The following is a 22441-nucleotide window of genomic DNA, read 5'->3' as shown; positions in this document are numbered from 1 at the left end:
GTTAAAAAGGGATTCATCATTCTGCCACTCCACTTGCACTGTCATCAACCTTGACGTAGCATCAAGGGGTGTCAGCCAAAGCAGCCCAACCCTGTCCATCTCAGGTCGAATCTCTGTGACTCCTGGCACCGACTTACCACTGAGGAGCGTTTGACCTCCCTCAGTGACCTCTGCCATGGATATGGGTGAAGCTTCCCCTGATTCTTCTGACTCTGCCTCCGCCTTATAGGTCATGAGCTCATGCCCATTTGTTGCTCCAGGAAAAGTCTGAGCCAACCAGGCCTGAAAGTTTTCCTTCTTCAGCTTGATTGCTTCCTTCACCACTGTTGACCACCAGCAGGATCTCAAGTTACCACAATGACCGGTACCAACCACATTCACAATGGTGCACATGGCCCACTCTGATTGCACATCCCTACCTCCCCCAGTGCAAAGTCCTTCTGGGGGTGGGGTTTAAAGACCTCATGAAAGGGCCTGACAACAACTAGATGAAAAGCGATGTTTAAAACTACATCACCTTGCCCGGATTAGGGAAACTGGGGCACCCTGCTGGAGCCAGAGCTTGGGAAAAGCATCTATTGAGTGAGTGGATAGCAACACAAGTAATCAACGTATTTTCTCTTTATCTTATATGAAACAATGTACCAAGATCTCCAATTTGGCAATTTATAAATATATTTATAACACTGAATCATATGAATACCTGTACTTTTAAAGTGCTGCTCCATTAGCACTTATATCCCTGAGAATCAACAGTCCAACAGTGTTAACCCCTGGGCAGCTTTCAGCTGATTGATTTGGATCACTAAACCTGAGGGTTGAGTCCCTGCAACTCTAATTGAGCCCTGATATAAATCTGTTAGTTCCAGCACACACGCTCAGAAAGCTGAATGGGTGCTCCTGTCACGATGGACCAAAAACAAGCCAGTCAATGCTATTTTCTCCAGAGTTAGTGAACAAATCCAGTACAAACCCGTGAATAAGACCAAACCAGAGCTCAAACACTAGGTAGTCAATTTCATATGTATGTAATTCACAAGGGTTGGTGCAGCAGAAGGGCAACAGTGACAATAAGCCTACACTGAGCAATAGTGTTTATGTCCAAGGCCCTCTGCTCCCAGCTGCTACACATTGCAGAACAGATGCATAATGAACTGAACAATCGGTGCCACTATTTAATTCTCTACACAGTTTTAGAAAAAGGTGACTGGTGCTGAACGATGTTTGCCTACGAAATATCCATAAACACATTTCATATATCTAATCTGGATTTCCTTCATCACCTGAAGTCCTTGTGACAATCCTCTTTAGCACCATAGACAGTAACTTTGAAAAGCTCCGAGCAGTTATATGCCTGAACCGACATTTCAATCATCCTGTCTCTTCCAATAATAGGTCATCAAGGGCTATTGTGTAGTAAATAATAGCGTGTGATTTTGTAATGTCCGTGCACCAAAACTAAAACCATTACGTACAGTCGGTATACACGCACCTAGTCCTGGGATAAGGTTGTTTCAGGTAAAATGTGTGTGTGTGTGTGTGTGTGTGTGTGTGTGTGTGTGTGTGTGTGTGTGTGTGTGTGTGTGTGTGTGTGTGTGTGTGTGTGTGTGTGTGTGTGTGTGTGTGTGTGCTATTTGACAACACGCTTATCTCACTAGATCAGATAGAAGTGTTGAATTTTGTTTCATACAACTTAGATCAGTAGCTGAAAAACATCGAAAAGGCTTTATCTATTTTTAATATCTACACGAGCAGATGATGTAGAATGCATTCGTTAAAACTCGAGGAATGCCTTGCTAAACACAGATGACTCATTCATAATTTGCACAGATGACGTTTCATCATCTGAGCTGACCCAAGCTTGCCTTCAAGATAAAATACAATATTGCCTAAATGTATTATGCCTATCTATCATTGAGTAGATCTTTAATTAAAATAAAACAGAAATATTGATTCCACCTGAGTTCAAGATCAAAAATTATCTTTTTTGCTATCTAAAAGTACGAAGCCTGGAAATGGGGAAAAATAACGATGTCTGGCTTTCTCCTAAGGTCACAAAATCCACCCACCACATCAAACTCAGATTCAGTGACCAAGCTTAGAGCCAAAATACTGTAAAACCCCCTCAACCATAAAGAGAGTTTTAAACCTGATTTCTTTCCGGTGCACACACAGATCGTACAGCTCGAGGACCTTGAGGAGATATTAAATTTGACAAAAAAAGTGTATCGGATTAAAATCCCTTACCCTTCCCTTAACAGCTATGATTGTTGATAAGATATGTTGATTAATAGGCTATTCATTGTTTAAGATGATTTTAACAGTCAACTTATACATCCTCAAAGCAGTGACTCAATAGAGCTTTAATACAAGTTACAGTCAAGTAATTTGTTAATAATTTAGTTTAGTGCCATGTAAGGTTTAAAAAGTGTTTATTCTTTGCTTGAAACATGTATTTGCTTTATTACACCCAAGTATTTTACCACATTAAAATGCATATATGTCAACTTTCTGTTAATTATACCAAACACTCTTTTTCACGAATGCACTGATGGATAACAAAACTGGAGCAATGCTTTCATTTTATGATACTAATGTATAGGCTATATGTCATTTCACTCCGAACTGAAAGAGCTCTCTCAGTGTGGTGGAAAAACACATAGGCTGTGTTTTGTTCTCAGCTTGTTTATGAAATATAAAATTCCAGATGAGCGGATATTCCGACAACAGCGTCGGCGCATACAAAGGCTGCATGGGACTTATCTTTGTACCCGGGGTGGAGGGAACTAAGCCCCTTGGGAGCGACGTCCCTCCCCTTGGCATTTCACCCACTGTCCGCTGTGCGCGCCCGGCACAGCAGCACCACAGCAGAGGACGTCAGGATCGCATCCATCTACAACTCCACGGAACGCGCAATGCTCTGCGAGCTGAACGTGAGCCGAGCGGTCCTCTCCGATTCCGTGCGTCTCGGCGAGGAGGTATCCACACGCTCAGGCACACGGGCGGGCTAACGGAACTCCTCGGTGAAGTAAGAAGGTCATTTAAAGTGGAGAGACGGGCGCTCGCGTCGAGCTCAAGCATGGTCCGCGGCGAAGGAAGCATCACCCAGAGCCCGCTGTATCTGTAACTTGGGGGTTTTACTCGTAAAGGCGCTTTCAGTTGGAGATCGCGGGATTTTCTCTGCGTAAACATGCCTGTGCGAAGAGGTCACGTTGCGCCACAAAACACATTCCTTGGATTAATTATTCGGAAATTCGAGGGTCAGAGTAAGTATGTTGTTTGTGTACAATTTCTGTTGCCAGATAAGAGAATACTACAAAGTAAATGTTTTATCACTGAGCCAAAAAATTGTGAATTAATTCAAGAACATGCTGAAATGAAATAGTTCCTTTCATAAGAATTCAAACAAAAGACAAGCTCAGTTGTTGAGGTTTTAATATGAAGTTTGGTGAATAGGCTGATTATTTTAGAGGTGACAATGAACTCATTCATCTTCTTGAACTGATTTGATTTATTCATTGGCTAACCCTAACCCTAGGGTCAGATAGGTCAGATGGCTGTACACACACACTGCATATACTGTCTTCCTTTACTTGCAGATCGGAAATTTCTGATAGCCAATGCCAGGGTGGAGAACTGTGCAATCATATACTGCAACGATGGCTTCTGCGAGATGACGGGCTTCTCCAGATCGGACATCATGCAGAAGCCGTGCACCTGTGACTTCCTGCACGGTGACCTGACCGAAAAAGAGGCCATCAGCCTGGTGTCCCAGGCTGTGCTGGGGTCCGAGGAGCGCAAGGTGGAGATCACCTACTACCGCAAGGATGGTAAGTCAGCCAACCTGGCTCAGCAGTGTGGCTGTCACAGCGTGCACCATGAGCCAAGAGGGGTCTTTTGTTACATGTTGTGTCCGAAGGGAGCGCACACTGCTCTCCTCGCTGTGTCCAGCTCACAATGTGGCCTGTCAGTCTGATACTAACCAGCCAGAGTCAATTACTGTATAAGATGCACAGCACACAGTACTCCTAGAGAAATCCAGTCAGGGCAGCCAGCTCTAAAATAGGTTATTTTCTGTGCGTATATAGCAGATCTCCACATTCAAACAATAATACATTACAAACTGTGGACGATCTACGATTTTCTAAATCCGGGGCCATAAAGGGGGCCACAGTTTACACAGAGGCCAATTAAATGTCTATATAGCTCAATAGTATTACATCATTGAATATATTGTGTACGTTAAAAAAGTGTCATATTCATAGTTAGTATTGTTAGCAAGTGACTACTGACAGAACAGGTGCCAATCAAATTTCAGCTGGGGCCAGTGCCCCCCCTAGCCCCGCCTCTGGATCCGCCTCTGCTTAAAAACATTTTTCTGGATCTGTTTCTTATTCCTGCTTCATATTCAGTGATAGGAAACTTTGGGGAAATGCTAATGTGTGCAGTACAGATGAGATCTCAGTGTGTGTCAAATACAAGAATAAATTGCTCCGTATGAGAACACTGTGAGTCACTGAGGTAGACGTGAAGGACACATCTTTCTGGTGCCTGCCTTGAGCAGCATCATGTGCCTGGATGACAATAGGAAGGGAAAAAATTGGGCTGCCAAATATGATGGTGTGCAATTCTTCATAGTTTTGGATTCAACAGAGAGCTGGAAACAGAAATAGGATGAGGCAGAAGTCGCTGGGTCAGGCGATAACAGGATGATGGACAGTGTGAGAGACAGTGGAGCTCACCTGCTGCCTTTGTAAAGTTAATGCTTCCTGACTTTACTGTCAATACAACTGCGTCACATCTTTCAGAGAAAACGGTGTATTTGAAGATCCATGGTGCATTTAGCCATGTGGCATAGGTGTCCAGTAGTTTTAGATTAGGCAGTGGATCAATGCACTAATCTGTAAAATTGCGGTTCATGTGATAGGGTCCGGCTTTGCCAGCTTTGCATAAAAAAACGCTCTTCCTTTTAATGCTGGACTGGTGTTTGTGATGCATCTTTTTTGGCCAATCCTCGTCCTGGTATGAATGGTGTTCTGCACAGGCAGCAATCCTGAGTCAGAGAGAATTAATACGATGTTACCGCTCAGTGGTTTAAATCCCTGGATTTGACCACCTCCTGCCATGCTCTCACATGAGCTTTTATGGTCAGCATGACACAGCTGTACAGGGTCAATCCGAAGGCGCTCTTCCTGTAGAGCAGGACATCAAGTACAGGCTTTCCCCCTTTTAGTTTGTACCAGTTTTGCACCAAGTGAAGCCAACATATATTTCTTGTGTGAATTGTTGCTTTGCACTCATATTCTGATGACTGCTGAGGCTTGTGCAAACAGCAGTACTGTATGTAAAGAGTCTAAGCCTGTAAAAAAAAGAGGCATAATATTTTATTTAATCATAAGGAGCCAGGGTTTTAATTTTTAATTGTGAGTTTGATTAGTTTCTAGGCCATGGATACATGTTTAATCTACTATCAGCAGCCATCAGCTTAGCCTTTTTTTTTCTTTTTTTCTTTTTTGCTAGTCATGAAGAAACCAAGAGCCAGCTGCTACACTGCTAAAATAGATTTTGTCAGAAACTTGCAAGACAATTACACAAAACACTCTAGGGTCTGTTTGCGAGAGCACGAATAGCTTAGTTTTTTTAAAAGCAACTTAATTTATTTCCCCATCCTCCTCCCTTCTTGCACACATCTGCCGCGCTCCCTCTAAACGTCATGTGCCTGTAATGTTCAAAAGCGCGTCGGATGAAAAGTACAGAAACCTTCCAACATAATCTTTGCTCCTTGTCTGTTTCACAATCCTTCCCGGTCTGCATCATGGCTTCAAGACGCAACTCTTAATACTCCTCACAGGAATTTATAGTGAGCGCGTGTGCTCATGAATAAAGATGTCAGCGTTGACAGTGCAGTGACTGGGAATGAGCGGCTTACAGGGTAAATGCATTAAACTGGGAGGCAGCACACAATCCACATGCTCCCACTGCTATGGAGGAATGAAAGATTCATGGCATCCTTGAGAGCGATGGCCCTATCGATTCAAGTCACTTGACAAATTGAAGCTGATGGGCGGAAAGTGGATGTATTCCATGCCCTCCTCTCCTAACTGTATTTCAAGTTATCCGTCCTCCATTTAACATGGACCTACTGTATGTCAGAAACCACACAAGCATGTTGGAAAAGAAAACAAAGTAAACCAGCCGCAGCTTCTCTGTTGGTCACGCACGAGATGCAGCCGCTCTATATGTTTGTCGAATTATGTGTACATTGTGTGAAGGAATGACATTGTGTCACTTTTGTTTATCTCGTCCCCTTAATAACAACAGTGGGAAATCCTCAAAAGTAAGGTTAGGGTTTGAGGAGGCTGGGTGACATCAGGAGAAACAAAGCTTTTACTCTTTTCACTGAAAAGGCTAAAAGTTAAGCTGCTTATGCGTATGCTTGGATATTAAAAGGAGTGGAACAATGGGGACTGCGAGAGCGCTGCAGCGGCTCAAGGGCATGTTCTTTTAATTTCTGTGCTTCCCTCGTATGTGATCGACGGGGATGGGTTTTCACGTGCGCATTCTCCGACGATGATACATAATAATGAGATAAATGCTTTCCCTTGATGGCTTTGTAAAGCTATCCTATTCCACGGGGTGTAATAACACTTTGTACCTGAATGAGTCTTAACAATAGGAAGCTGACACCGTGCAGCGAGGAGAAGTTAAATGGATAATGGCTGCATAACAGCGGCAGCTTAGCTAACCGAACGGAATGATCTGGGCCATGTGGTATGCGGGGGTGCAGGGTTTCATAGGTGACTCCCCACCGAGGGGACTGAAGGGGCGAGTACCCCTGCTGAGGCTTTGGTGGCGGGGGGAGCGAGGGAGCAGGGGACACAGAGTACCTTAAGTGCACAGGTGCTGCAGGACGTTTGGATGACTTGCATCCATGAGCACATCCATTTTTCATCACCGTCAGCCCCCTTCGGTGTCTCGTTGTATGAAGTGAAGCACATTGAGAGCTTTGCTGATCAGGTTTCATGGAAAGCAAGGTTAACATACTATACCTTGAGCTCATTCCAAGGAGAATAAATTAATATTTTACTCTTCATTATTGCAATATTTCCATATGTATTTATATATATGGGTAATTTTTGACCATAGCTGCCAATAAAAAGAATATGGAACTGTTTTACTGATACTGTTGAGGAGCAGATGGAGCTTCAAACACAGGAAACAATACAGGTCTCACTTTGCATTGGATAGTAATGTTTATCCATGGGCTATTTTCATCTGATGGGATGCGTTTACGCTAGGTGTTAATCTTATATTCCTCCCCATACCATCCGTGTTTTTCTCCCGTAATTTATAACTCTATGCAATCTTAAACTTTTATCAACCATTGGATCACATTGCCAACAATTCTGCCTAATTAAGTGGAATAAAAGACCACGCAGCAAAATATGATGAACATTATTAATTGATAAACGTAAACACAAATGAAATGGAGTTTGAGCCAGAGCTGCTAGCGATCCCTGATGGCTCCGGAGACATTGATTGAAGATGAAATTAGGCCAGGCTGCGTAGCTCAGAGCCGTCTTTACTGAGGCGAGATACCGCCACAAGGCCCAAGGACTCTAAACAAAGGGCTAGCTTGCATGGCCTCTCCCTACATGCCCCGGTCCTGATTGGCTATGCCCCAGTTACGTTGTGTATTGGCTTAAGCAGAATAGCCTTAAAAGAGAAACATGTCAGATTACATTATACAAGACCTACTACCAGGCAGTGGTCTGCGGCTGTGCTGTTTAAAAGCTGCGGTTGTGGATAGTACATTTGTTGGAAAATAAAAAAACAAAAATCAGCGCTTAAAAAATAATTCTCATGTTTCCCCCTGAGGCAGCTTATGCAGATTAATAAGAAGCCTCAATACATCCAAATCAAAAAGTGAGGTTCAAGTAAGAAAAGGCTTCTGTCTTTGAAATGAGATTAAAAGATGTATGGTGGTATCAAAAATATATATAAACACAACTATGTATCTATGTATCGTTAAGAAGTCTCACGTTTCACCACAACTCTGTCCGGCTCACCGGCCGCCATTGTAATAGCGTCCAAAGGGTCGCTTGATTAAGTACAAATGTTTCAATAATTGATGAACGAAATGGAATCTACAGTAATGAAATTTCCAACATGAAAAGGGAGCTAGTCTTAATACAGCGTCCATTCATTCAAGCAGGTGTAAATAACATTTCTTGGCTCACAGGGAAACACTCTGCGTAAAGGTCAGGGAGGGAATGAACAGCCGCTCTTTCAACAAACCACTTTACTGTCAACGATGTTAACCGTGTCCGGCAGCTACGGACGCTGTGTTATGATGTTGTGCAGAGTTGAGTGTCGGAGGAGAATGGGAAGGCTGGGAGCTTGTTACGTGCTTCAGCGGTGAAGAGAGAGTTAAAAGACCTGCGGATAGAAGATAATGAAGCAAACTGTCTCGCTATTTTGACAATACACGTGTTACTTTGAAGACAAAGAGACACATTCACCTATTTGAAAATACATAATGCTACATAAACAAAGCACGCCTGGACGTATCATTAGTTGGTATAGTTAGCTGATGGTGTTATATACAATATCTTTTTGTGCAAAAGCTCAATGAGGCCTGTCATGGTAACTATTTTTGACGATATTTTTTCCCCCCCGAAAATAATGGTGATAAATGATAATATTGTCATTTTAAGACCTTTTTGTGCCCCACAGTCTCAGCATCCAGAGTTCAATCCGTGTAGGTAGAAAGTCTGTTTCAGTCTTCCACACAAGCAAAACACAATTCAGTTCAATCCAGTTAAATCAAGGCTAAAACAAACCAAACAAAAGTAGTCCGCTCCGGGTTTAACTGCGGATCCGTTCAAACCAACAACTCAGGAACATAAAGAGAAAGAGGAGCTCTGACTCTCCTCTCCGACCGCTTCTCAGTAGCAGTACTGTAGTAGTAGTAGTAATAGTACTGCTGCCTACTAGTCACTTCCGTATAGTGGTTCAGAATACGTGGGACTGTGGTCGGGGGTTGTGATTAGATTATTGACTGATTGTGGGTGTGGCTGTGGAAATTATGAACGAATTAACTCTCTGATAGGTGATGTGATCCAACACTGGTCACTACAGTGAACAAACGAGCAATATCGAGGTCACCAAAAAATGTTTATGTTTTACCTGCAAGACTCAATGAATCATACATATAAGGATAATAACACACTCTTGGACAGTCTCTACCCAAAGATAATGAATAATGGGCTTTTGGTGATTTTTCTGTGAAATAACAAACACATTGAAGTATACTGAAGTCTTTAATTAAGGTGCGGAGCAAATTAACAACAACTACAGAGAGAAAAAACTCAAAAGTCAGTCAGTCTTCAGGACATGAACAGAGTAAGGAAGTGAAGATAGGCAACCAAATGAAAAGAGTAGCAGGAATGCAAACTCTTCCTTTATGACGGAATACCACAAAATAAAAGGAATTAGCTTAAAATACACTGGCAGATAAAACAGAAGACAAATGAAACAGGCAGCGTTGATAAAAGTGTAAGTGTATTCCCTGTTGAGGTTTTAGACTTTTTATACTATTACTGTATAATATAACTATACTGTTTTCATTTAGTATCAAACTTCTACCACTGAAATATCAGAATGTATGTTTTTTCACTTTTCGTATAATATAATATAATATCAAATAATATTTATGTGCACCAAATGTAGTACATAGTATCACAAGTGCTTGTGAATAGATCAAATTCCAAGATTATGCCTCGGTTAAAATGAAACAGACCATAGCTTATTATAAAAGGGTCTGACAATGTTCTTATTGTGACACTTTAGCTGAGAAGTTATCCAAGCGTCACATATTTAGAAATGGGATCTGCCCGTGAATGCAGTTTTTGGTCACAACAGGGTTTGTTTTTCTTTTTGTAGTAGCTATGTTAGGTAATGGTATTTAAGTTCACATAATTTGCCCCACCGAAATGTCGTCAGCAAGCTATTTGGAAAGAAAAGGAGAAGAATAACACAATTGTTCCAAATCAATAGCCAGTTCTTCTCCAGGTCATGAGTAGCTCTGCTGATCCCATGGTTCACTGCCACTGCCTTTAGGTAGAGAACAAAAAAAGCTCTCACTGTTTTATTCATAAAACGTTCCCCTTGTTTAGCAGGGTAAGAGCACTGTGGGCAAGGACGTAAGATTACAAAATCATAACGCGTATCGTGGTTAGAACGGCGTCAAGTTTAGAGCAGAACAGTCTCTGCTGATTTGTAGCATTTTTTTCCAAGAAGCGTTTCTTTCATCCATGTTGGTAGAGGTGACTTTGAGCAGGAGACCAGCTGAGAAGGGACCTCCATGACTTAGCCCTTAAGCATGACCATTGTCTTCCCATCTGGTAAGGTAGCTCCAGCCCAGAAATATTTCTGCTGAATTTACCTTCTTGGCTGCACACAGAGCACGGCTCTGTGCACACGATGTCTGTTGCTATTAACAAATACAATATTCACCATGTCGCTCCTGATTTAGATATTTCAACCTAAGCATTTTGCATTTTCTTTGTAAATTCACATACAGAAGTGTCAGCTGCCAAGTTACATCACATTTGTGTTAGGTGGCTGTAAAACACAGGATGTTGTCTAAAGTATTCTGTAAAGAACAATACAATGTACATGAAAGGCTGCAAACTAAAGTAAGGAGACTATCTTAACAAATTTTAATCATGTGCTCACTGCTGCGTTCAGTCAACTAGAGCAATTAACACCTGACATGGTTGAGCAATGGAGTAAAGAGGACGTCTGCAGCCATTGTGCACATAAGGAAGGAGCATATTTCCACATCAATTACTACATATAATTAACACTACTCTACTTTGCTCCTTGTTAGGGCTAAAGCCACATGATAGGGAAGTGTCATGTTTTGTTGCTTATGGGTTTCCAATACACTCAGGGGACCTGGGGTTATGGATTATACTGACCAAGAATGTTGCAGCTTCAACTTCGACCGGGAATCTCTGTCTCTGCTTTGGTTCTTATCATCCACCATTGTCTGTATTAATAAGTAAATAAGCCACGTTTTTAAATATATTACAAACACTATTTGTCCATGTCGGTCCTGTACACCCAGTTGGATTCCAACAGTTGTTTTACGTTATTTGTGTCTTCTTCCTGTGAGAATATTCCCCATAACCAATAATCATGAATGTTATTTTGGAAGGACTAAGTTTGAGTCTTTATCATTAAGCATTTTAATTCCACAGGATTTATCAGACAACTAAAAGTCGATACTGAACATCCCCCTCACTGAGTTTTCTCTTCACTCTGAAAAATGAGCGCACTGTTAAATAAAACCCATCAAAGTTAAAAACTAAAAGTGTTCCATTTCCTAGAAAGGACGATGTAGATTTAGGTGAAGGATTTCTCGGAAATGCAGGAAAGTGCTTTTTATGAAAAAGGGGATTTTCTGGGCAAGAACTCGCAGTTCCCCTGCTCTCTAAGCACCAATCTCCTGCTTTACAACCTAACATCACCAGGCTCCCATGACACCAGACAAGATGGGTGTGTGGTACTATCATCCACATACAGCATCTAATCACATGATACTGTTAAATTACGGATTTCTTTTCCTATATTCTCAAATAGCGACTTACACTTTTTCCACGTTTTCCATTGTGTTAAAATCACATTCTGATATTGCCGGCGGTGACAACGCGGCACAACTTCTGGTAGATCTGATGCCGAAATCCTTCCAACAGAACTCTGGCATGTTGAGGCAGAGCAAGCTTGTTATATTTAGTCAGACAGCAAGTCTACTGCTAATGAATGCTGCTGGCAGGGTGTCTGTGAGCCCTGAGGAGATTACAGTGAACACTAGTAATATGTGTCCTCTGTGAGTAGGAGCAACACAACAAGCCCGACAGTGAGACGGGCGGACCTACACAGAGTGACAGAGACACCGTTTTAGTGTGAGACACTCCGATTTTAAAGGCCAGCGCCATGTGACAAATACCATCAGCTTTATCATCCTCTCTGGAATCAGTTACACTTTTTAAATACATATAGGGATGTGGTTTTTGGATTATGTGTTGAAAACGGTCAGTCAGCTGTGCAGTATGGAGTCCAGTGAGACAAGATGTTTTTAAATTATTAGCTGTCAGTTTTGCCCACAGGCATCAAGATCTTTTGCTAACACAGCTATTACCAGCGCAGCTAATAAATGGTGCGATCCGGGGCTCGAGAATAAGTTTAGTTTATGTGTTCGTTTCTGCTCCGCTGCCTCACACGCCGATCAGGTGATTATTCCTGTGAGCACATCACAGTCTGCTAAATTGGCAGAATTTTGTCCTGCGCTCTTTGATCTATTCTACTAAACCTCGCCGTCCACACTAGCCACTGTGGCCCTTGCATCCTATTCATCCGACTTGAAGAAGCTTAGTCCTTTTCATGCCACGCACGGCGCATTAAAATACACATAAACATTGCTTGCGTATGCGTATAAATAGGCATGCAACACACACGACCACATAAGCACACACATAAACTTTGTTTAACCCCAGGGCTTACTTATATTATCTCAACTATTTCATTTGTTCTGACACGCAGGCATTGACCTTTAAATCAGATCTCGTCCATTTTCCCCAATGTTCCTGTGAAACCATGAGGTGTCAGACATTTTTAGATCCATTTTAAACAACGATAATTATGATTATGATAATACTTCTTGATACATTTCCACAATGTTTCTTCTATCATTTTATTTTGAAAACAGTTAAGATATCCAGTGGCATGCCAGCCCTTTTAGAGATGCCCAGGAAGGATGCGTGATTCAGCTCTTTGACACTGACACTGTGTTTCTGTTTCAGGTACTGACTTTCAGTGTAACACTCATATAATCCCAGTGAAGAATGAGGAGGGCCTGGTGATGATGTTCATCCTAAACTTTGACTACGTTCTGGACGATGGAAGTGACAGCTCCACGGAGAAGATAAGCCCCGCCTCCCCAACGAAGTCAGACCAAAGTGAGTATTCAATGAACCATTGTCTCTTTACCATAGCAGAATGGAAAAAGCATTGACATGGAGCATAATAACTGGATTTGGTTTTGGCTTTGGGAAAAGCTACTTTTACTCAAAGCAAATTCACAATATTTTACCGTGCCAAATATCACGCCTGACATCCTATCTGTGGTGTCTTTTTCTGGTCTTTTTTTCCAAATTAAATTTGTGCATGCCCTGTGAGATGTCAACACTCCTAAAACAGCTCACTCCGTTAAAGGGCAGTTATGTAAATAAGACTGTAAGTGAGATAATTCATTAAAATAGCCCTCTACATCTGTTAAACACTAATTAAGCAGTAGAGCGTTTGATTCGGTCCCCTGTCATGCTCAGTGAAACTTCCTAACAAGTTGCCCGTTTTCATTATTCTCAAAAGCAGAGCATTATTTTTTCAGCAGTACAATGGAGTTTTACACGTACAGCAGTAAAATAGTTGCGTGCCTGCGGGGAGAACTTACATAACCTTATCTTGCTGAAAATGTAGAACTCCTTATCTCTTTAATGTCTTTTTGTAGAGCAGCATATACTGTGCTCCTCATTTGTATTTGGATGTGTGTCAGGAGGTGTAAATGTCAGCGAGACTTTCCTGCTCCTCCCTGATTGGAGGCACTCAGCATCTCGTCTCTGACTGGAGCTCAGCTATCCACTTCACTCAGCATGAATTCCTCCGAGGCACTGACATTCGGCTTGTGCAGTACTGTGTGTATTTAAGCGCGTGTGTGCATGCATATGCATTGACGTGTGTATGCTTCTATGTGTGTGTGTGTATGTGTGCGTGTATGTGTGTATTCGAGTGCCTGTGTCTGTTGCTAACATTGCTAATCAGAGTTGATTGCTTGTGACCAGGCTTCAGCGAGGGGACATGCGGGTAGATGGGTAGATAAACATATGATGTGACTTCAGATTAGAGAATGTCTTGACTACATGCTCACATCACACTTTAAGCATGACCTTACCGTTGTCTTTGTCTTTGAGCAGCCCGTAGATAACAGCAGGGCAGGAATTTCATGCTGTTCTTGGTTTTACTTGGAATCAGAGACTGATGCTAATAATCTTACATTTAAGCTGCATGCTATCAAAATACAGTATTCATAGATATTGTCTTTTTTATTATTGCCATATATTCACTATATCATCAGATGTGCATGAACAACACATTAACGGCATTTAAACCATAACGAGATTCAAATTTTTGGCACTAGCACCCAATGCAATTAGCACCCAATGCAATTCCTCCCAGGTTATCACGCTGTAAAAAGTAGAATGACAGAACCATACCATTAGCACAGGAACACCTTTGATTCTTAGTATGTCACCTGAAATGATGAGGGAGCATATTTCCACATGGTCTGGTCCCATATTTAACTGTAGCTGTGTCTGAAAAGTGATTTTTGGACATCGGGGGACTAATTATGATCCGGTGTCTACAGCAGGCTGCAAGCCGGAAGACATTAACCAGCACAACACTGAACCGGCTAGAGAGTAATCCCACTTTCCACAAGCTGCCGTTAAGAACAGCACACTCAGCAAATATATTTTTAACAGGCAGTGACAAACCCTTAAAGTGTTAATGGTCCATTCAGCAAGAAAGCTGGATTCCGAAAGAGTATATTTATGCTGGAGAGTAAATTAAGAAATTTGACACTGATCACTGATTTACAACTCGTTCCTCAATATTGAAACTCCTCACCCTTTCCTTATGTTCCTGTTTAATAGACACATCACTCTGTGTTTCACACCCAGCATCCAAACAAAAGTCCATAGACCTAAATACAGGCACAACACTATGCATCCAAGCTAAAAGGCCAAATGTGAGAGAGGTAACTTTAACTGCAGCTTTGTACCAACGGAGTATATAAACAACCATGAGGACAGAAAAGCTAGATCAACAATATGTGGAATTCAAGGTCGGCAACAACACCACATGTCAACAACTCAACCCCAACTCTGACGAACACAGTCGCGACTCTTCCATCCAGCGCCCACATTATTTAAATAGGGATTGCACCTACCTGAGCACCCATAGGCAGGTGTGTTGACACATTCCTATCTTGACACAGTGGAAAAGCGATTGCACATTTGACCAACCAAAAAAAACTGGTTTGACGTCACATGGTGCAGTATTTCACTGGTATTTTATCAAGATAATAATATGTACATACACACTTTAGGCAGAAGGACAGTGTGTGTTCAATCTGCTGATTACACACAGTTTCCAGTTTCCATTTGCAAGGTCACATCACTTTTAACGGTAATGGGAGATGGCACTCTGATTGATTTATCGCATGTTATGCCCAGAATACACCCATCATTTATTAAGAGACTAAGTACAACCCTTCTGCACCATGTGCCTGACGTCTCAACCTTGTCAGTGCCCTTAAACTAGCAAAAATGGATTTGGACATGCTCTAAATGCACTTGAGCTTCAGATGATGTGTGTAGATTGTTAAAACAGAGTTCCAAGATTTACAGGTTCCATCCCTTGATTTGTGGCACATATGTGGCTAAATATAAATGTATCTTATGATTGTCCTTATCGTGATAAACATTAAAAGAATTGTCTTCCATTTAAAAGTAAATTGGCAAATCAAAATGTGGGTAGTGTAAGTTTGTATAGTAAAAAGGAAAATGTTCTGTTATGGTACCATAGTATATGTTGTATATGGACATGCTGTATGCGTTCGGGTAAGGGCTCAGTTATATCTTGTTTTCTTTAAGCTGCTCTAACAACAAAATCCATCTTGTTAATTTGACATGAGCTCGACTTTTTTTTTCTCAAGAGCATTCTCAGTGCAGAAGACATACGGTCTACCTGCAGAGAAGGGACGGGGGGGGGTTGTCCATATCTCCTGCCAGCGCAGGATGTCATTAGGGTTCCTCTCCAGGAAACTCTTTGAGTGTCACAGCTCTATAGTTGTCACATCAGCACATTTGGCCAGCGAATGGAAACAGATGGCTGTGACGTGTCACTCTCTTTCTATTGTTAATGAGCCAAAACTTTCGCTCTGTCCCGAGAGGTCGGTAACATTTGCTGCTGTGTGCATTCTGAAGATGCGGCTGTGCACAAAGAAAGTCCGGGTTTCTGTCTCAAATCAATGAGGCAGAGAAAAGCCAACTGCCCAATTTGCTCCTCCTCAACCTTGGGCACTGAAGGGACATATATGCTTCAATTCGGCCAAAGCAATTGTTTTTCACTTTGTCTGCATTTTAAAGTTTAGTGTAAGATAAAACATTTAGTGAGAGAACACAGTAGATGCTGAAGTCAACTAATATTTTGACGATTCAAATATGTGAAGAGGAAGAAATTCTAGCAGAAATTAAGAAACTTTTACGACAGCGTAGGACCTTTGTGTGTGTTTATCATGTGACTGTTGTTGGTGAGTCAGGTAAAGCAAGAGTTATAAATTGTCAGTCCAATAAGAGATTGTCATTAAGGAATGAGTCAGAATAATCAGCCCTTTTTCATTTGGATGCACTGCCATTATGATCTTTGCTAAATGGGTTTTTATTATATCAGTTCCGACAAATCTCTGATGTAATTTTCCCTTTTCCCCCGTGTGTTTTTAGCTGAAAAATTCCTTCCGTAATTAGATACTTTTTGGATGCATCAATTTTTCAGTGTTGTTCACTCAACAACGCTTCACATAATTTCTTCTCAACTTTTAGGGACGAGCAGATTCTTCCGCTTCCGCCAGGCCGCTTTGAGCCTAATGAACACTAACAAGCAGTCTCTTCCGCAAGAGGACCCAGACGCCGTGTTGGTGGACTCACCCAAAGAGAACGAGGACTCGGTGGCCCTGCAGAACCTCCCCTCACCCACCAAGAGCATTTGCAGTCCCATCGAGGCGAACGACACGCACGCCCTCATAAGCTCGAGCCGCCATTCCTCCCAGGCAAGCGTCGGTCCGGAGCCACTTGACCATTCATCCCCTAAACTCCTCTGGGAGAAGCTGTACCAGATGGAGGCGCACCAGTCCTCCACCTCCCTGTCGAACACCTTCCCCAGAGGCAGCATCAGCAGCATGAGGCGAGCCTCGTCTGTCCATGAAATTGAGGCCTATAGCTCCAATTCCAAAGGCGTTTTCAGGGATCGACATATGAATGAAGGTATTTAAAAAGAAAAAAACAGTTCACAATCTGTGGTTAGTGGAGCAACACATCACCTTATATCCAATTTTCCAGTAGATGGCGGATCATTGCTATCACATGATATGACACTGGGGAGTACAATCCGATTACAGATAACTTTGCTCCTAAGATTTATTTCTCCATGTGTATAAGCTTATTAAAATGTTCATCCTTTACTTTCTCTGTCCTCACAGACACTGTGAGAGGAAACCATGCATTTCCGCCCAAGATTGAATTGCTCTGTGTTGTTTTGGACCATGACATTCAAACAAAAACACAGACAATCAGCACAAATGCTCCTCATAGATTCCACTTTCTGACATCTTTAATGGGCTCAGCGCACTTAACTATGTGAAATGATTGTATACTCAGACCATTGTAGTGGTTTCGTCATCATACAAGGAAGCCTCACATCTGAATAGCATTTAACTTAACCTGCATGAACACATGCCTTTATTATGTGATATCAGAGCTCCCAGCTACACTAGCCATTAAGCATACAGTGTTTGTGGGAAGATACTTCAAGGTTACAGAAAAGGTGTAAAGGCTGCTTTTAGGATAATGTGAAATTGTGAATTTCACTAAACCAGGTTATTTTAAAGATTCAGATTCAGATTCGTCTTTATTTTTCACTTCCATATTACATTTTTCAGCATATATGTGTGTAAATGCCATAGTCCAGGTCAGGGTGCAGGTATATAATATTAAAAATACCATAAAATTAAAGGAGAGCAGACTTGAAACCTACCCAATTTTTAACATGAGCAAGCTCAACTCAATTTCAGAAAAAACTAAACTGAGCATTCTATGTAGTTCCTCCACTATTAAAAAAACATATATACAGTGAAGGTACAGTGGATCTATCTATCTCACTTTTGTCACCTCAATAAAAACATGAAGATAAGGTTTTAAAATCTATTTATTCATTAGTTGTTTACGTTTATAACTGCTAAATGATAACATGTTTTTATATATTGACCTTTTTGTTTTTAGAACCACCATTTTCACAACCTGTGTTTTACTGTATAATTCTACTGTGCATCAATGGATTAGGTTGAGACGTCAATGAGATAAATAGCCAATCTGACAGCATGTAGTTAAACTAACCAAGATATGATCACTTGGGTACTTATGTGACTGCTCTCTGTTGTGAAACCACCAGGCTCTTTTAATCACGTGAAGTCCAGCCGGCTTGGCTCTACTTCTGATTCGAACATCAACAAGTACAGCACCATCCACAAGATCCCCCTGATTGCACTCAACTTCTCTGAGGGGGCCGACAAAAAGACTCACTCTCCGCCAACATCCGAGAAAACCATCATAGCACCAAAGGTCAAAGACAGAACTCACAACGTCACGGAAAAAGTCACACAGGTGAGTGGGGAGGTTTTGCACTTTTTGTCATGTCTTGTGTCCTGTGACATCTGCAGGGGGGCACAGAGGCTAATCAGCTCCCATTAAGACAAACTGGGCTTCATTATCCAGTTGTCCTTGGTTGTGTGTTTTACATAGCACCGTTTGCAGTGTTTGTGGGTAAGCTGGCAAAGGGACAATGTCCTCATGACTGCGCTAATGTCTGCTTATGTTGTCACTGGCTGCAGTGCCTCCAAGGAAGGTTGGGAGATAGCGTGACACTCATTCACAGCACATGTGTGCCAGTGAAATGTCTTGCTGGCTGTCTGCGTCCTGCCCTCATCAGCAGTGGAGCGGTGACATTAAAAACAAGAGGGGAGGGTAATTGCAGATAAAGCTGGGATAATATCGAGAGAGGAAAAAAGGTCAAATTCTCACCCATCAACATCAGATAAGGATTAAAGGAAAGAAAGCTTGATAATGAAAGTGCATGTTCATAACACCTCAGTAGGTAGGACTCAGTTTTCTTGCTCAAGGGCAATCCAGCAGGCCCAACGCCGTATAATATGGCTGAAGGGATATCTTGGAGCAGAATTCCCTGGTTGACTGGAGGAGCAACACAGCTGATGCCAACTTAGCAAGGACAGGAAGGAGTGCAGATACAGAATTCATCACTGTCTCAAATTTAAGCTGCAAAAATACCCACGATTCATCAAGTTAAATGAAGTAGAAAGGGCTTGTGTTCCGTTCTTCATTTTAATTGTTAGGGGAAAAAACTGAATGTGCACAAATATGCCGCGTGTAGGTGACACCGCGACACAACAACAACACTGCTTATGAGCAACAAAGCACAAGAGAGGCCCAGAAACCTTTTATTGAAACTTTCAACACAGCTTTCTCATTCATAAATGAAGACGAACCATCATGGTGATTAAAATACTCTTCTTCCCCGCTGACTTTGGTTTTGGAGTTTGGAGCCACCGCTTAGATGTGAACACTGCATCCACTTCCTGACTGCTAGCATGGGGAAATCTATAATTCATGCGCTGAAGATAGGGGATGTGCAGAATAGAAAGACCCACCACCCTCATCCTCACTCCTGCACTGTTTTCTGCCATAAGAGAGCCTCTCTGCCTTTGTCTGCCGCTGCTTGTTAAGCCCAAATCAGGGGACAGCTCGGCCTCCCCTGGCACACTGAATAATTTACAATTCCAGCCAGGGCTCATGTGGTGAAATTAAAACAAATGTTGGCTCACTAAAATATATGGATGAGATATCAGCGCAAAAATGTACAGCTTTTCTTCACTTCACAAAGTGTTTTTCCAAGAGTGTAACTTTTTAGAAATGTAGAACAAGTCATGATATTCATGGTGACGGGACATATCCGTCATATAACTCGTTAACACCAAAAATAGAAGGTATACGCAGATTTCTTTGACAGTAGAGGAATTTACCTTTCTGGTTTTTGTCCCGGTCACTGAGGTGCTCTCTCGCGTTCACCCAGGTGTCACGTTTCTTTCAGTGCCGATCGGAGACGATTAAAACTTGTGGCTACTGAAAAGTAATTTGACCCGAGAGTGAATGCCGATTAAATCTATTTCCATTGCAGACAAAAGCCAAATGTTAGCGGGTGTTAGTTGTTTTTTTGACCAGAGGAGAAAAAGCTATTGGCTGCTGAAGTGAGGGTGTCCCAATTACTGTCAAATCAGTCCTTGAAGTCTACGAGCTGAGTAAATTACCTGTTGTGCTCAACAAGTAATTCCCATAAAATTCATTCATCACAAACAGGTTTTTTTTATATCATGAAGAAAAAGACAATCAGCATCAATGAAGACACATCAAGGAAAATACAGCTTTTATATTGTCAGTCAAACTGAGTGTTTCCCTCACAGCTCTGACTCTCTCCTGCTACTCCTCCAGGTCCTGTCGCTCGGAGCCGACGTCCTGCCGGAGTACAAACTCCAGACAACCCGCATTGACAAGTTCACCATCCTCCACTACAGCCCCTTCAAAGCCGTGTGGGACTGGCTCATCCTGCTGCTGGTCATTTACACAGCAATCCTCACTCCCTACTCTGCAGCTTTCCTCCTCAACGACCAGGAGGAGCAGAAGAGGCGTCAATGCGGTTACTCCTGCAGCCCCCTCAACGTGGTGGACTTAATGGTGGACATAATGTTCATCATTGACATCCTCATCAACTTCAGGACCACTTACGTAAACGTGAACGAGGAGGTGGTCAGCCATCCAGCTAAGATAGCGATCCATTACTTTAAAGGCTGGTTCCTTATAGACATGGTGGCTGCAATCCCCTTTGACCTTCTTATCTTTGGCTCAGGATCGGATGAGGTATGTTATCTCTAATGCATATATTTTTTTTTTTCTCACAGGGAGATTTAATGCACATCACCCAGCCATGCTTGCACTGTTATCCATTTACTAAGTCGAGACTTGTGCCCCTGGGCCACTACTTACAGCCTGAATCGTCCAGTCTCGGCTCTGAAAGGATTACTTTAAATTGCATGTTGTAGTTTTTTTTCTTGTTTTTTTTCTTGTTGTTGTTTTTCCTTTTTCCTTTTTTTTTTTTTTTTGAATGGCCCTCATTCTAGAATACATTTACACGGATTAATGGCTTACCAAATGACAATCAATGATGCATTTATGTGAGGAGCGGGCCAGCAGGGCTGTGTGCGCAGCTTACATGCAGATGTGAGATGGCCATTGGTAGGCCGGCTGCCAGGCGTCCTGGCTTGTTTGTTGGTAGGATATGTCCCCTCAGGATCTGGACCCACTTCAGTGCTTTATCGTGCTTTGTAGGCACTCCATTACACCAGAAAAGCCCCTGATTATAAACCATAATCATCTTTTCCACCACTACTGCTGCTGCAACTGCTGAGTCAGTTCAGTGAGTGACAGCAAATCAAAAAAGGAATGGACATTTGTTTCTCTCACAGGATGATAAAAAACAACCAAACTGTTCAAATTTGCAAACATTGTTACAAGTAGTTATTTGGCTGTTCGTCACTCTGAACTTTAGTTCCATTTGATAAAGAAACGTACGTTAAAATGCAGTCTGGTCTATAAATAGGCCGTCATATACTGCGATAACGTGGGGATACATCACTTCTATTAATAGCGTTAAAGCGTGTTGTTCATAGTTTTCACAGTGAGCACACAAGGTCCCGCTCGAGTGCAGCCTCATTCAGAAAATAAAAGCAACCGAGACGGCAGCAGATGTTTTTTTCCACGAGGTTAATTTAATTTAGCAGCTTAATAAGGCGGTTTTAACCTACAAGCACTTAGGTATGAACCTTTTCATCGAGAACATAGAGTATATTTGAAATCATTTTCAATCAATGTCTGGCTTCTTTTAAAACAACTTGCACAGAAAATTGAACATCTGTGAGAGGCATTATGTAAAATTGGCACCAAGCAGCGTTTTGTTCATGATAATAATAACAATTATAGATTATATTCCAACAAAAGATGCATTTCAAGCTGTGTCGCTGTGAAAAGGAAGTTAAGTGCTTTGTCCTCACATGAACCCCGAAACGATGTTCCCATTAGAGAGGAAGAGAGACGAGGGCTGCGCAGCCGTATTACGTAATTACTTGGTCATGCAGGTAAACTTAAGACAGAATTTAACTGAGTGTAATGTGCTTGTCGCTTTAACTAATATTCAGAAATATATACAATCAAACAGAATGCAGAAGCTGTCAGATCGATTGTATGCTAGCAGACTTGCAGGGCCTCTGTAGACATTAACTTCCCTTTTAAAGGTCACTCTGTAATTTTCAAGTCGATAAATGACCGGCTGATGGGGACGGTGGTTTGTGTTTCTTGGTGACGCAGAAGAAACAGCACAATCCCAGGGACCCAGTGAACCAGTGTCACTGCATGTT

General features: G+C 41.9%; 1 protein-coding gene across 1 annotated transcript in view; it reads left to right on the top strand.

Annotated features, from left to right (window-relative positions):
* Positions 1-2848: 2848 nt before the first annotated feature.
* Positions 2849-22441, top strand: part of LOC118120528 (potassium voltage-gated channel subfamily H member 7) — a 37005-nt gene continuing 17412 nt past the window's right edge. The window contains exons 1-6 of the mRNA XM_035175568.2: positions 2849-3266; positions 3600-3830; positions 12870-13025; positions 16728-17168; positions 18352-18563; positions 20463-20888. Of these exons, the coding sequence (XP_035031459.2) occupies positions 3191-3266; positions 3600-3830; positions 12870-13025; positions 16728-17168; positions 18352-18563; positions 20463-20888 (1542 nt within the window). The 5' untranslated portion in view covers positions 2849-3190. The remainder of the gene's footprint in view (positions 3267-3599; positions 3831-12869; positions 13026-16727; positions 17169-18351; positions 18564-20462; positions 20889-22441) is intronic.

The sequence above is a fragment of the Hippoglossus stenolepis genome, chromosome 13, assembly GCF_022539355.2.
Source record: "Hippoglossus stenolepis isolate QCI-W04-F060 chromosome 13, HSTE1.2, whole genome shotgun sequence".
Classification (NCBI taxonomy): Eukaryota; Metazoa; Chordata; class Actinopteri; order Pleuronectiformes; family Pleuronectidae; genus Hippoglossus; species Hippoglossus stenolepis.
The sequence above is the reverse complement of the archived record's forward strand: the minus strand, read 5'-3'. Positions and strand labels throughout refer to the sequence as shown.